The 15261-nt window shown below is 34.0% G+C and overlaps 2 protein-coding genes across 2 annotated transcripts; one reads left to right on the plus strand and one right to left on the minus strand.

The window, feature by feature from the left end:
• The first annotated feature begins 3190 nt into the window (after positions 1 to 3190).
• Positions 3191 to 6893, plus strand: LOC143552636 (transcription factor VIP1-like). The gene is made up of 4 exons (XM_077042804.1): positions 3191 to 3596; positions 4992 to 5124; positions 5331 to 5415; positions 6509 to 6893. Exons 1-4 carry the CDS (start codon positions 3211 to 3213, stop codon positions 6727 to 6729), a joined length of 825 nt encoding a protein of 274 aa, XP_076898919.1. The 5' UTR covers positions 3191 to 3210; the 3' UTR covers positions 6730 to 6893.
• A 1917-nt stretch (positions 6894 to 8810) lies between these two features.
• On the minus strand, positions 8811 to 14706 carry LOC143552637 (uncharacterized). The gene is made up of 2 exons (XM_077042805.1): positions 14654 to 14706; positions 8811 to 9529 (listed from the first exon to the last, which is right to left on the minus strand). The coding sequence occupies exons 1-2, from the start codon at positions 14683 to 14685 to the stop codon at positions 8908 to 8910; spliced, it is 654 nt and encodes a 217-aa protein (XP_076898920.1). The 5' UTR covers positions 14686 to 14706; the 3' UTR covers positions 8811 to 8907.
• Between the last annotated feature and the right edge of the window lie 555 nt (positions 14707 to 15261).

Consider the following 15261-nt stretch of genomic DNA (forward strand, 5'->3'; position numbering starts at 1 on the left):
GTTTAATGATTGGACGTGCTATTTTTTCTAATAAGTCCAAAATGTTACATGGCACCACTTCGATAGAGACAATTGATGAGTTTGACAACGTCATGGGTAGAAGACGACACATACATAATGAATTAACTTCATGCTTTATTTTCACATTCATATGCGAAGAAAGATTGATTCTATGCAAACCAAACTCGTGTTGTGTTGAATTTTATTCGCAAATTGATATACAATCATGTTTGCGCTAACTCTTGGCTATATGTCAGATAACTCTTTGACATCGCTAGGTATATCAATTTCGTGATTTTATATATTTAAAATATGAACCTAACTAAAATGCAAAGATACACGACATTTGTGGCTGTATCTAAAACCAAGGGGGAAAGCTTGTACTGTGGCCTGCCCGTTTTCTTTCTAAGTAGTGCAAATCTAAGTGTGTTTCGTCCGAAAATTTTTATTCGTAGTATAAATTTACCCGTTTTCGTCCGAATATTTGAGCCAGGCCACCCCCCGTTTGTGAAAAATATTTTTATGTATTGAATCCGGTCACCCTAACGTTTTCGTCCAAGTTTCGCCACTGCAATTAAAACCGTCAAAGATTAGGTGGCAACCTGATAGATAATATATATGTGTGTGCTCATTTAGGACTCAACATTTAAATCACTTGGGCACAAATTAAATACTTAATTTCCATAAATCCTACTAATGAGTATTTTTGTGCATGTTATATTTTCCTATGGGCGCTGATATGTTAACGGGCGCAAGGGTTTGGGCGTGACCACAATTCTTTTCCAACCAATCAAATTCATCGATTCACATTTTAATATAGAAATCGATAAAGTAATAATTGTGTTGTTAATTAAACCATTATACATTTTTTATGATAAAGTTAGCGAGGCCCTGCCATCTGAAAGTGACGTGACAGTTCTGTTTTCAGTTTTAAATTGGTACACATAGTTCTGAGAATGAGAAACGTAACAAGAAACAACACATTACTTTAGGAAAATCACTATATGAAAAAAGAATCATGGTGCAGAATAACATAGTTTTATACACTAGTTGTACACTTTTTAGTTTTCAGAAAGCACATATAATAATTACTCTTTCAAAAGCACAATATGCACTTTCACTAAATCCATGTATATTGTGATTTTAGTTATAATATTAACGAAAACTCACACACTCTTTCTGCTTCTAATTTAATTAAATTACTTAAAGGCGATTTATACATTGCTAACTAATATACTATGTACATGTGAGTTGTGACACGTCAATATACGACATAATGAACACACGATACAATATTCGTCTATCTTAACATCGCCATTTTATAATGTTTTTGCGCCCTTACATCATCAAACAATAATATTAATAAACAATTAGCGTATATGATTTTTCTGAACCAGAAACCAATCCAAATTACAACATGTAATTCAATTTACTTTAAACTAATCATAAAAAAAAACATAAACTTAAACCATGCGATTGATACCCATAATTTTAAGAAAGAACCGAACATACATGTCATTATCTTTGTGTCTAATGGCAAAGCTACTAGAAGTTAGAGAGGTAAAACTTTCAATGATGTCAAAGATTCGAGCCTTGTCTATTGTGGATTGGTAAAGTTTGTCTGGCGTAGGTTAGGTGAAGCAAGATTTGAATGGTAACATTTTGCCGTTAAAAGAAAACTTTCATCAATCGAAAATAATTTTAATTAGTTATTTAATTTAGTAGATAATATCTACCTATCTACCTATACTAATAAACAAAAATAATGATGATGTCAATCTTAACTTTATTTTTTCTCATATTTTCTAATCTCCACTCTCCTTAATCCATGCTATCCATGAGTTTTATTTATATGACCCATTAATTAGTTGTAACAAAAAAAGTATTTAATGCAATTTAAATTACAATAACTAAACCCGTTACATCTAATATTTCTATTAGATATAGAAAATTTGACCATCATTTTTAAAAAATATATAAACTATTGAATATCTATAATAAGTTTAAAATCAAATAGTGAATTATTAAATTAGTTAAATAATGATTTATGAACCATTATCGTATAATAATTAGTGGCCTATGTTTATAATAGATATTTGATTATGTGTCTACTTCAAATTTTGTTGAATAAATACAATATTTATAATCTTACAATTTGTAAAATTATTTAACTTGCATTCGTATTGATCATATAAACATCTATAATATGTTTATGTACCAATAATTGATTTATGTCATCTTAAAACATTTATTTAATCTTAGAAAAATGTGAAATTTTAATATGTAACATTTGAAGTTTGTGTGATAATACTAAAATTAATTTATAAATTCAAAAGAAAATCCCTAAATTACATATGAATAAATATCTAAATTTCGGTCATTTGATAAATCCCGTATAATACATGGGCTCAAGCTAGTATATAGTGTTAGTGACATCTAAACCACAATAATTAGTGACATCTAAACCACAATAATTAATTACTTAAATACTTGTGTCGCTAAAATTTTATAATTATTATAGTGTGTATTATCTTGTGAAGTTGATATTGTTGACATTTAATTTAAAAACGTGCAATATGTTGACAAAATTGAACACTCTAATTACGTTTTAAATTTTTTTAAACAATCAAAGATTTTAGTCATTTTCGTTAAAGATTCACGAAATTATGTACTTATTTTGGTTGAATCTTTTTAAATATTTATTTTAGTTAATCCAATAATTACAAAGTTGCATAACTATGTGGTAATAAGAGTTGCTAAAATTACTCATATATGTTAAATCAATTCCTTCTAAAAAACAATTTTAGAGGTAAAAGCACAAATATATGTATCAATATATTTGTTAGTTTGTATGTATTTGATTATCTGTGTTACGTGCAAAGAAGACTATATTTTAATATTAGCATTATAGTTTTTAAAATTTTTTTGTTTTGTTTTTTATGATACTCGAAATCCGATTAACCCAACCCAAAAAACCCGAACCTGAATTACCCAAACCTGAAACACCCGTGAGAGATTTGAGTTGAGTTTCGTGTCAAATTTAAAATTTTGAAACCCAAAGAACCCGAAAGATGAACCCGAATAACACCCGTGGTTTTAGTACAAAATCCAAAAAAATGACATATTTACCCCTACAATCAACATCGAAAAACACGACCCCCCTTATTATTACCAGCAGCACGTCACCTACGACTTTCTTCTTCCTTCTCCATGAACCCACCCTTCGCCGGCAAACCCGCCGGAACCCACCACCGGCGGTCCCACTCCGAAACCATCTTCCGATTCTCCTCCGACGACCTCGACGACGTCGTTGCAGACTTCAATTTCGCATCTCTAGACTTACCTTCTTTATCATCCGATGCCATCATACCCACCACCACCGGCGGAGATTCTTCCGGCGAGTCGTCGGATGCTGTGAAACCGGTGGGACCCAGTAATAATAATAATAATCATGTACGGAGTTTGTCAGTGGATGGTGATTTCTTTAATAGGTTTGATGCGGACTCGGTGTTGATGATGGTGGATAATTCTAAGAAGGCACTTGCGCCTGATAAGTTGGCCGACTTGGCTTTGATTGATCCCAAAAGAGCTAAAAGGTTTGACTTTTTTTTATTTTTGTAATACTTTAGTTGCATTTATCTGATTAAAAGGTTTGATTTCATTATTATTATTATTATTATTATTATTATTATTTATTTATTTATTTTGTAATAATTTAGTTACATTTATCTAATTAACAGGTTTGATTTTATTATTATTATTATATTTTTTATTTATTTGTTTTTTTGTAATAATTTAGTTACATTTGTCTGATTAACAGGACGCCCTGCTTGCGGTGCGCGCATATAATGTATATATGTGTGAACCCTCGGGTGGGCAAAAGTAAAATTGCACTAATTTTGACGTTATTTTACTAATCTCGTGAAAATAACGTTAAAAGTGGCGGAAGGTAATCAGGCATCATGTGGTGGCGTTGATAGCCGAAAGACAAGGGCACATGCACCGATCAGCCGGTGTCCCGATGATTGAGTGCTATGTGCCTTATGTCCAAGGCTTGATGCAAAACTACTATCGAGCCGGGGGTCTCACCGGAAGCAGCCTCTCTATCCCAGGGATAGAGGTAAGGCTGTCTACATCTTACCCTCCTCAGACCCTACCATAGCATTGCTATTGGTGGGATATACTGAGTACGATGATGATGATATGATGATGTCTGATTAACAGGTTTAATTTTATTTTTATTATTATTATTATTTATTTATTTATTTTTGTAATAATTCTGTTACATTTATCTGATTAAAAGGTTTGATTTTTTGAGTTTATATTAAATTTTTTCGGTTCAGTTATGGGTTTTTCGGGTTTACTTTTATAATTTGAGCTTGAAATTTTTAGGCCGAAACTGATTAAAAGGTTTGATCTTTTTGTTGCGGTTTTATTAATTTTTATTAAGTTTTTGTGGGATTTGTGTATGTTGTGTATGGATTTTTTTTTATGATTTAGTTATATTTATCTGATTTATTAGTAGGGGTGTGATTGGTTCGGTTTGGGTCAGTTTTGAGCTAAAACCAAAGTTCGGTTTCAGTTTTGCTTTGGTTTCGGTTTCGGTTTTCAGTTTGGGATCAGTTCTGTTTGGGTCGGTTTTGGGCTAAAGTTCGGTTTGGATTTGGGATGGTTTGGTTTGGGTTGGGTTGGTTTTGGTCAAAAACCGAAGTTCGATTTTGGTATTCGAATTTGAAACTTTTGTCAGAAAATAATTGGTCCAAAACTATATCATTTTGTAACTTTTGTTAGTTGATAACTAATTGATTGGTATACATATGGGCTAAAATTTATGAGTTGCTTATTTATGACATTCTTGTAAATTACTTAAATTAAAAAATAAGATTCAGTTTTGTTTCATAAAGTCAGTATGTATTGATGAATAGTGTGATGTTTTTACGTAACTATGTGAAGTTAAAGTTAAAAAAACATTAAGTTGTCGTTGTTTGTAGGATTCTTGCAAACAGACAATCGGCTGCGCGTTCGAAAGAGAAGAAAATACGGTATACGAGTGAGCTAGAGAAGAAAGTGCAAACCCTTCAAAACGAGGCAACGACACTCTCAACTCAAGTCACAATGCTACAGGTATATTTTCCATCTTTAATGAGTTATTAATTATTATAACATTAAAAGTTAACAAACAAGTTTAATCTTTTCATCTTTTTGCATATAAGTTTTAAGGATTCTTTTGATCCGATAAAAATATAAAACGAATAAAATGACAAGAAGAAACGTAATATAAATGAATATGTTGAGGAATTTTAATAAAATTATATATAATTGTGGTGCAGCGCGATACGACCAGTCTAACTTCCGAGAATAAGGAGCTCAAGATGCGGTTACAAGCAATGGAACAACAAGCAAAACTCAGAGATGGTAAATATATATTTGTTTAACTGCAGCGTAAGCTGGGCTTAAACTGAACCAAAACCGTAATCTGTTTTATGAAACCAATGTTTTTTGTTTTTGTTTTTCGGTCTTGCGTATGAGTTGGGTTTGTTTCGGTTTTTGGTTTCTTATTTGGGCTTATAATGTTCAGGCTTTAAAAAATTGGCCCAAAATAATGAATTCGAGCTTGAAAACTTTTGGTCCAAAATAACGTATTCGGGCTTGAAATTTTTGACACGAAATAATGAATTTAGGCTTGAAACTTTTGGCTCAATATAATGAATTTGGGCTCAAACATTAAGCCCAAAATAATGAATTTGCTTTTGAAACTTTTGGCCCAATATAATGAATTTGAGCCTGAAAACTTTTGGTCAAAAATAATGAATGCGGGCTTGAAATATTTGAGCCCAAAATAATTAATTTGGGCTTGCAACTTTTGACACAAAATAACGAATTTAGGCTTGAAACTTTCGGCTCAATATAATGAATTTGGGCTCAAACATTCAGCCCAAAATAATGAATTTGCTTTTGAAACTTTCGGCCCAATATAATGAATTTGAGCCTGAACCTTTTGATTTGAGCTTGAAACTTTAACTTTCGGCCCAAAATATTTGGCCGAAAATAATGAAACTGGGCCTGAAATTTTGGCCCAAAATAATAAATTTGCTTTTGAAACTTTCGGCCCAATATAATGAATTTGAGCCTGAACCTTTTGTAGTTTTGTATCAAAATATTGAATTTGAGCTTGAAACTTTAACTTTTGGCCCATAATATTTGGCCGAAAATTATGAGGCTGGGCCTGAAATTTTGGCCCAAATAGTGACTGTGGGCCATAAGCCCGTTAACAAAAATTTAAACACGTTTGGTTTGGATATCAAGCTCGGTTGAATTTTGGAACCAGGTATAACCGAAACCGAATTATAGTGTGTGTTTATTAAAAAAAAAAGCTCTACCGTCAGTTATTAGTTTGTGCTAGTTATTTTGGTGCAGATTTATTTGGTCAAATTCGGTTTCTGTTCGGTTAATTCCTTCACTTTACATAGTTATTTATTTTCAAAATCTAATTCATTTTATTCTACAGCTTTGAACGAAACCTTAAGAGCCGAAGTGCAGCGCCTCAAAATCGAGACAGGTCAAATGCCACCACTGAACGGAATGAACTACAACCGATCATTGCCACCTCAGCAAATGTTCCATCACTTCGCTAACCAACCATCTCAGCAGCAGCCACAGCAGCATAACCGAATGCATGAGTCTACCGCTAACCGCCCGCCCCGCCCCACCTTCATGGACTTCAGTTAGTAGAACCCCGGTCAACCCCGTTGACTTGGTGATAATGTTGACTTAAGGAGTAAAGTTTTAATGTGACCATTTTAATGAATTAGGAGATGAGTAGTGAATGATTGATAATATCATATTTTGTAGATAAAAATGGGATGAATGCATGTCATTGGAGATTGTTTAAATATTTGTTACTACTTACTAGTGTTTAGCTTTTAAACTTTTTTTTTTTTGGTTAAATTTGGATGTTGATACTTAGGTTTGACTCTTGTTAGTCAAACGTTGACTACGTTTTTTCAATGACTTCATGCACATTCTTTGCGTGACAATGGACCGATCGGTTTTACTGAATCGCTGATCGATTGTTTGGTGAGTTTGATTTACCATATTTATTTAAACTAGTTCGGTGCATGTGCGATGCAGCGGGGATTTAAGACCTGGTAATTTTGTAACAAATTAACCCGAAACCGACCCCGTTCTAACCCGAAATAAGATTGACTTGTTCCGACCCTAATCCAGTATGGGCCATGACCCGAGCCCGCCTAATCCAGCCTGTTGTCCGTTCTAACCGGTAATCATGTAACATGTTAAAAACTCTATAAAGTATAGCAATACCATACTCAAATTAAAAAAATAAAATGCTCGTTTTTAATAGTGTGATTTAAAATACCAGATGTATCTACCTCGCCTTAAAATACATGCATATGTGTATATATATATGTATATACATGTATTTGTTCTTAAATAAATTTGTAATCAATGTTTTCTATAAGTAGTTGTCCTTTCAAGACAGTAAAAAAAATAATAAATGTTACATTTACCAAAAGAAAGATATAAATAACCAGAATTTGTATTTTTATAAATGTCTTTTTTAGATATTACTTTTGCTATTTATATATATGTTGTCACAATCATTATGAGTTGTATGTGTCATAAAGAAAGTTATATTAACTTTCAATTTTCTGTTTTTTAATTGATGTAACACATTTTCTAGTTACAAACTTAAAATACAAAAATGTATAAAATGTTCAAAAAAAACATCAAACATACAAATTATTATACGAGTCAAAGACCACTTATTGATAACTAATATTGTTCTAACTCGTAAGACTTCAAAGGTGTTAAAATGCCAATACCATGAACGATATGTCATGAGTGGATTGTCGATCAACTGTAAAGACTCTTGTACAACTTTTTTAGAGAACATGAAAAACGCAAGGTTTCTTCAACTACGATAAACTCACGAACGATAAACTTGAGATACAAAGTCAACTTAGACTATTGAAGGATGAAGAGCAACAAATGTCAAAACAATAATTCAAAAATGCAATTTCTAAAATGAAGATTTTATCTAAAGTTTTTATAAATCAAATTGTTTTATATAAAAACAAAGTCTTTAAATCTAATTCAAAGACTTGTTTTTCTAAGGAATATTTCATTAGAAAAGTTTTTCAAATGAAAAAGAGTGAACTGCGGTTTTCGTCCATGTGGTTTGTCTAAATTTTCGGTTTTAATCCAATAGTTTCAAATTTGCGATTTTCGTCCATGTGGTTTCATTTCACTTGCAATTAACCCCGATCCATTAACCCCGTTAAGTCTGGTCGTGAAACCTATCAATGTGCCCTCATGTGAAGGGTAGTTTTGTCATTTTTCTTCTCAAATAAACCCCAACCCTAATTCGCAAGCCCCCTTCACGGGAGGGTTCGGGTGTATTTGGGGGAAAAAAGGACAAAACTGCCCCTCAAATGAGGGGTACACTGATGGTCAGACTTAACAGCGTTACTGTGGTTGGGTTTAATTGCAAGTGAAATGAAATCACAGGGATGAAAATCACAAATTTGAAACTATTGGACTAAAACTGCAGATTTAGACAAACCACAGGAATGAAAGCCGTAGTTTACTCAATGAAAAAAAAAGTCGAACTTACACAAATTATGAATTAATTAAACTATTTGAGTACTAATTAGTAATAAGTAGCAAGGAAAATAGGAAATGCGTATAACCAGTAAGTGACATATGACAATAGTAATCTAATAACCATAGCTAATATATATATCACACTCTTAAGCATATTCATAAAATCCCATAGCAACAATAAACAGAGAAACATATTTAACATATAAGCGGTCGTAAAACATCTAATACGATTAGCTTCCTACGCCACGTCCTAAGATAAAAACCTGCATTGCATACGATAAGTCACAGCTGATTAATATTCTTCTTCTCTTCTGTAGCTTCCAAGTTTTGCGGCTTTACTTTTTTTAACTTCATGACCTTGAAGAGGCCGAAACAGAAAGATATAACTTCAAGCCCAAAGGTTGCATATATCACTGTAAACACGACCGGGTTGAACCTTTTGGGAGTGAAAAACACCACCACAAGCACGACGGGTACAAGAACAAGCCCAAAGTAAGTAATGAGAGCAACGAGTGAACTCTTGTTGAGGTTCTTGTCAGTGTCATCATTACCATAACAGATGTATGCAAGTACGAGCGCGTAGATGACAAGTCCGACCAAATGCAATATTAACTTGTGTGCGGGGTGATGATCCGACATGAACAAGAGCGAGAAAGGAGCAAAGTTTGCTGAGAAGATACCGATGAATTTTAGAACAGTGTAACAATGTGACAGGACTTTTGTGAAAAACAGTATCCCGGATGTGAGTTCAACTGTGGATAATGCAATGATTGGGATGATCATAAACGCTCCATTTCCGCTTACTTCAAAAGCAGATTGATTTTTGTTAGTCATTTCGGTTCGCATATTCATTAGTGTCCCTGTGAAGATGATGCCATGTAAAGCCAAAGTGTATGCCAAAATCCTGCAACAAAAATTAAAGTTATTATATAAATCACATAAATTAGTTAAAGAAAGTAAGAAACTCTATATCAAATAACTATAGTATTTATTTCAATTCAATACATTAGCAAAACTAAACAAACACCGAGTTTTTCGACCTCAAACAAAGCTCGTTTAGTTATTAAGCCCAAGCTCGAGACCTGTGTATTTTTAAGTTTTGCCTCTTTTGGACTTCTATATATTAATTTCAAACTGCACAACTGAGCTTTGGCTCGTTTAAGGTATTACACGAGCTCTACCTGGGCTTAGGGTCGTTTAAGATTTGTCTTAAAATATATAAAATTAATTATAAACCTACACAAATTAATTAGTAAAATAATAACGAGACAAGCCCAAAACTTGAAAAAAATGACTCACAAGCCAAGTTCGAGCCGAGCCCGAGTCAAGAAACAAAGCTCGTTTAGTTATCAAGCCCAAGCTCAAGACGTGTATTTTTAAGTTTTACCTCTTTTGGACTTCGATATATTAATTTCAAACTGCACAGCCGAGCTTTGGCTCGTTTAAGGTATTACACGAGCTCGACCTAGGCTTAGGGTCGTTTAAGATTTGTCTCAAAATATATAAAATTAATTAAAAACGTACATAAATTAAATAATAAAATGATAAACGCGGCGAGCCCAAACTTGAAAAAATGACTAACGAACCGAGCTCGAGCTATCGTAAGTCAAAACGAGCTTGGGCTCAGCTTGGCTCGTTTACACCCGTACATCCCATATGAACTTTAAGGTTGAAGCGTATGTATACGAGTATAACTGATCATTCAAGTCATCTTTGACTAATTTGGTCAATGAATTTATTTATTGTTTCATTTCTCTCTTTTATTTATTTATTTAGAGATAAGAATAGTTTGTTTTAGTTTCCTACTGTGATTCTAATTGTCTACTTGTATTTAAACGATGTATGCATGCATGCATTATGTGAATTAAGAGAATGAATTAAAAAGCAACCTTTCTTGATATTGTTTTCTTATGGTATCATAGAGCAGGTTTTTCAAGATTCAATAATAGCCTCTAAAATAAAGACAACATGGTCGGAGATAAAGATCAAACCGGCGGCGGCAAGAACGGACAGAAAACAATCGATCCAACATCGCCATACTATACTCATGCTTCCGATTATCCTCGACAGATGCAAGTAAATGATCCTCTCAAGGATTGGTGGCCAGGTAAGGCGAAAAGAGAGAAAGGAAATCCAAAAGTGGGTGGATTAAGTGAAGACCAATACCAATCTTTATTACCGGAACTCACACATGCCTAAAGCTAACATGGCTATGGCAGGTAAGTCTCAACACCATAATGAATGGATTATAGACTCCGGGTCCACGGAACATATAGTCCATTTCCTTGAAATTTACACTGAATGCACAGATGATTATGATTCCTAACGGTGATAATATTTCTGTTAAGGCTACAGGCGAAAGCATGCTAAGTAACCAAACGAAAATCACAAGAGTTCTTTATATACCCGATTTCAATTGTAACTTACTTTCAGTTGGTAGATTGGCAACCGATCTTCAGTGTGTTGTGAGTTTTTTCCCTGATTTTTGTTGTATGCAAGCCTTGCATTCGAAGAAGATGATTGGAGTGGGTAAACGCGTGAATGTTCTTTATCGCATGGGGATGGTGGTAAGAGAGAAGAATGCTTTGATGTCAAGAACGGATGCTCAAGTTTGGCATAAAAGATTGGGTCATGCCTCATACGATAAATTATGTCAAATTGGTTTTTTTAAGAATACTAGTTTTAATTTTAAGGACGATTCTTGCGATGCTTGTAATAAAGCTAAATTTACTCGTTTACCTTTTCCAAAGAGTTATATTAAAAGTAGTGCTTGTTTCGATTTAATCCATTGTGACACTTGGGGAAAGTATCGTAAGCCTTCTACCTCACACACATCTTTTTTCTTAACCATTGTTGACGATTTTAGTAGGGCAATATGGACCTATCTAATCAAACACAAAAGTGATGTGAGTGAATGTCTCATGAGTTTCCAAAGAATGGTGAAGACGTAGTTTGGAAAATCCATTAAGAAAATACGATGTGACAATGGTGGGGAATTCATCTCAAACCGAATGATGGATTTTTATTCTCAAGAGGGAATTTTATTGGAAACCACATGCCCACATACTCCTCAATAAAACGGAGTGGTGGAACGTAAACATCGTCATCTACTTGAAACAGCTCGTTCGCTTATGTTCCAAGGGAGTTTGCCAAGAAGATTTTGGGGTGAATGTATACAAGCTGCTACGCATATTATAAATCGGCTACCATCAAAGGCCATCAAGAACAAGACGCCATATGAAATTGTTTTCGGAAGACAAGCCGATTACAAAAACTTGAAGGTTCTAGGTTGTTTAGTTTATTATCGAAGCACAGAAACGGGAGAAGACAAGTTTCAATTCAGGGGGGAGACCTGGGGTTTTCTTAGGGTATCCTCAAGGAACAAAGGGGTACAAAGTATATGACATAGAAAATGGAAAATTTATCACGTCTCGTGATGTCCGGTTTGTGGAGGGTCAATTTCCCTTTGAAGAAATCAAGTTAAGAACAAGTGTTCAAGAAATATTTGAACCACCTGCTATTGACGAAGACTATTGGTCTTCACTTGTAAGTGGGCATACTGAGGAAACGAGTGATCAACCAATTAATGGTCAGCATGAACTACAAACAAATGTTGGGTTAGACAACGAAGCCCATGAACATCAGCTGAATGATATAGGCCTTGATAAGCAAGCAACTGTACACAACCCAGAATCAATGCCTACTGTTCATGGCCCAGAACATGTGCAAACTAATGATGTTTTGGATAAGGAACAAGCTTCTAGCTCAACTAATGTTGAACCCCTTCAACACACAAGGGAGAAGAGAAATATTTCTCATCCGAAATGGTTTGAAGGCTTTGACATAAAGCTACCACCATCTATTGACCATTCACGCTCCGCAGACAATCGATCTTCTTCCACAGTACATCCTCTCTCTAATTATTTGTCTTATGAAAAATTTTCTAAGTCACATAAAGCTTTTTTAGCGTCCATCACTTGCAATGATGAGCCGAAATATTTTCATCAAGCTGTAAAGGATAAGAAGTGGGTTGAGGCTATGAAAAGGGAAATTGAAGCCCTTGAGACAAACAAAACATGGACCTTAGAGAATTTGCCAAATGGAAAGCATGCCATTGATTCAAAGTGGGTTTATAAAATAAAATATAAACCAAGTGGAGAAGTTGAAAGATATAAGGCGCGATTGGTGGCGAAAGGGTTTACTCAAATGGAAGGGGTCGACTTCCATGAAACCTTTGCTCCTGTTGCGAAACTTGTGACTGTAAGAATCCTTCTTACTGTTGCAGTAAAGAGGGACTGGACGATACATCAACTTGATGTAAACAATGCATTTTTGCATGGAGATTTAGAGGAAGAAGTATACATGAAGATTCCTCAAGGATTCTCCAGAAAGGAAGAAACTAGAGTTTGTCGGTTACGTAAATCACTTTATGGACTAAAGCAAGCTTCTCGTAACTGGTATCATAAATTTACTACATCCTTGATTGAGTTTGGATACAATAAGTCTAAGGCTGACCACTCTTTATTTACCCTTACTTCTGATAACTCTTTCGTTGCTGTATTGATTTATGTGGATGACGTAATTATTGCTGAAAATGATGATAAAAAAAATAAGCAGACCAAGACTTATTTAAATGACCAATTCAGTATCAAGGATTTAGGTCCTTTAAAGTATTTTTTGGGTATTGAGGTTGCTAGGTCATCTGATGGTATGGTTCTAAGTCAACGAAAATACGCTTTGGATATTCTTGAAGACAGTGGGCAAATGGGTTGTCGTCCTAGTTCGTTTCCAATGGAACAAAATATAAGGCTTGATCAATGTAATGAGAGCGAAAGAACTGACACTTCGCAATATCGAAGGTTAATAGGAAGACTGTTATATTTACAAGCTACCAGACCCGATATAGCTTATTCGGTTAATATTCTGAGTCAATTTGTTTCTGATCCACCGGAAGAGCATATGGAGGCAGCTATTCGTATCCTTCGATACTTAAAGTCTACACCAGGTCAGGGTATTTTCTTACCAAGAAAAGGGGATTTGAACTTAGTTGCCTATTGTGACGCTGATTGGTTGGGTTGTCCTTATACACGTCGGTCACGAACAGGTTATTTGTTAATGATGGGAGGTGCTCCGGTGTCATGGAAGACTAAAAAGCAATCTGTCGTTTCTCGTTCTTCAGCCGAAGAAGAGTACCGAGCCATGGGTAGCACGGTAAGTGAAGTGTTATGGGTGAGGTGGTTGTTGAAAGATTTTCAAGTTTACTGTACAGATCCTACTCCTCTGTACTGTGATAATCTTGCAGCGAAACACATTGCTAATAATCCGGTTTTCCATGAACGTACGAAACATGTTGAGATGGACTGTTATTTCGTTCGAGAAAGGGTTGAATCCAAAGATATATCTCCTTTTCATATTGGTACAAAGCAGCAGATTGCTGATATTTTCACTAAGCCTCTGGGTGGACAACAATTACGGATTCTGCTAAACAAGCTGGGTGCTCGGGATCTGCACACTCCAGCTTGAGGGGGAGTATTGGAATTCGAAGTTCAAATTCAAATTGTTTCATTTCTCTCTTTTATTTATTTATTTATTTAGAGATAAGAATAGTTTGTTTTAGTTTCCTATTGTGATTCTAATTGTCTACTTGTATTTAAACGATGTATGCATGCATTATGTGAATTAAGAGAATGAATTAAAAAGCAACCTTTCTTGATATTGTTTTCTTATATACGAGTATAACTGATCATTCAAGTCATCTTTGACTAATTTGGTCAATGAATTTACTAAGTCATGATCTTAGATAAATTCAAGTAAAAATATTATTTTCACCAAAATATATTTCATCCAATGCTGCAATAATTTTAACTCATATTAATTACTAATTAACTTTTATAACACAAAAGTCTATAAAAATATAACTCTTGCTTATTTTAGTCAAATGTAACCAGTAACCTATGTACCCTTTAAGGCTACATACAATTAAACATAATCAACTTAACAAAAGACTGCGAGTCAAATGGAAACTTACCGCGAAATGGAATGTGTTGGCGATGACTCCATGCGTGTAGCGCGGTAGCTTCTTAACCTAACAAAACAGGAAAATGTTATATATTATTAATCAACTTTTTGTGATGATCAAATGATTTATTGCTAATATTTGCCAGTGTTACATATATACTTATAACAATGCCACTTTGGTTTTATGATACTGACATCCCAACATAGCAGAGCTTATACGAGCTCGAGCTTATATTAAGACTCACTTAACAAACAGCTCGAGCCCGAGCTTCACATTTCGAGCTCGAGCCAACTCACGAGCCTAAACCAACTTTTATTATATAGGTCTTATCTATACTATATATAATACATCAAACAAGGGTAAATTAAGACACTTGATTTTAAGAGTTTTACAAGTATTAATACATAAAGTACATATGTAATTAGGGGTATACTTGTCTTTTAAACACAAATAACCCAACTTACAAGTTTGTCCCCTCATCTTTAACCATATTCTTTTTTTAAATTCAATTTATAACCAACTTCTCACTCACGATTTTTAAACGACAATAAGTTTTTCATACGTTAATATTTTTGTAAAAATATTGCACCATAAAAACGAGTATTTTATTCTATTTA

Source organism: Bidens hawaiensis, unplaced genomic scaffold (assembly GCF_021521415.1).
Source record: "Bidens hawaiensis isolate Kalapana, Puna unplaced genomic scaffold, B.hawaiensis_p1.1 tig00016968_1, whole genome shotgun sequence".
Taxonomy (NCBI): domain Eukaryota; kingdom Viridiplantae; phylum Streptophyta; class Magnoliopsida; order Asterales; family Asteraceae; genus Bidens; species Bidens hawaiensis.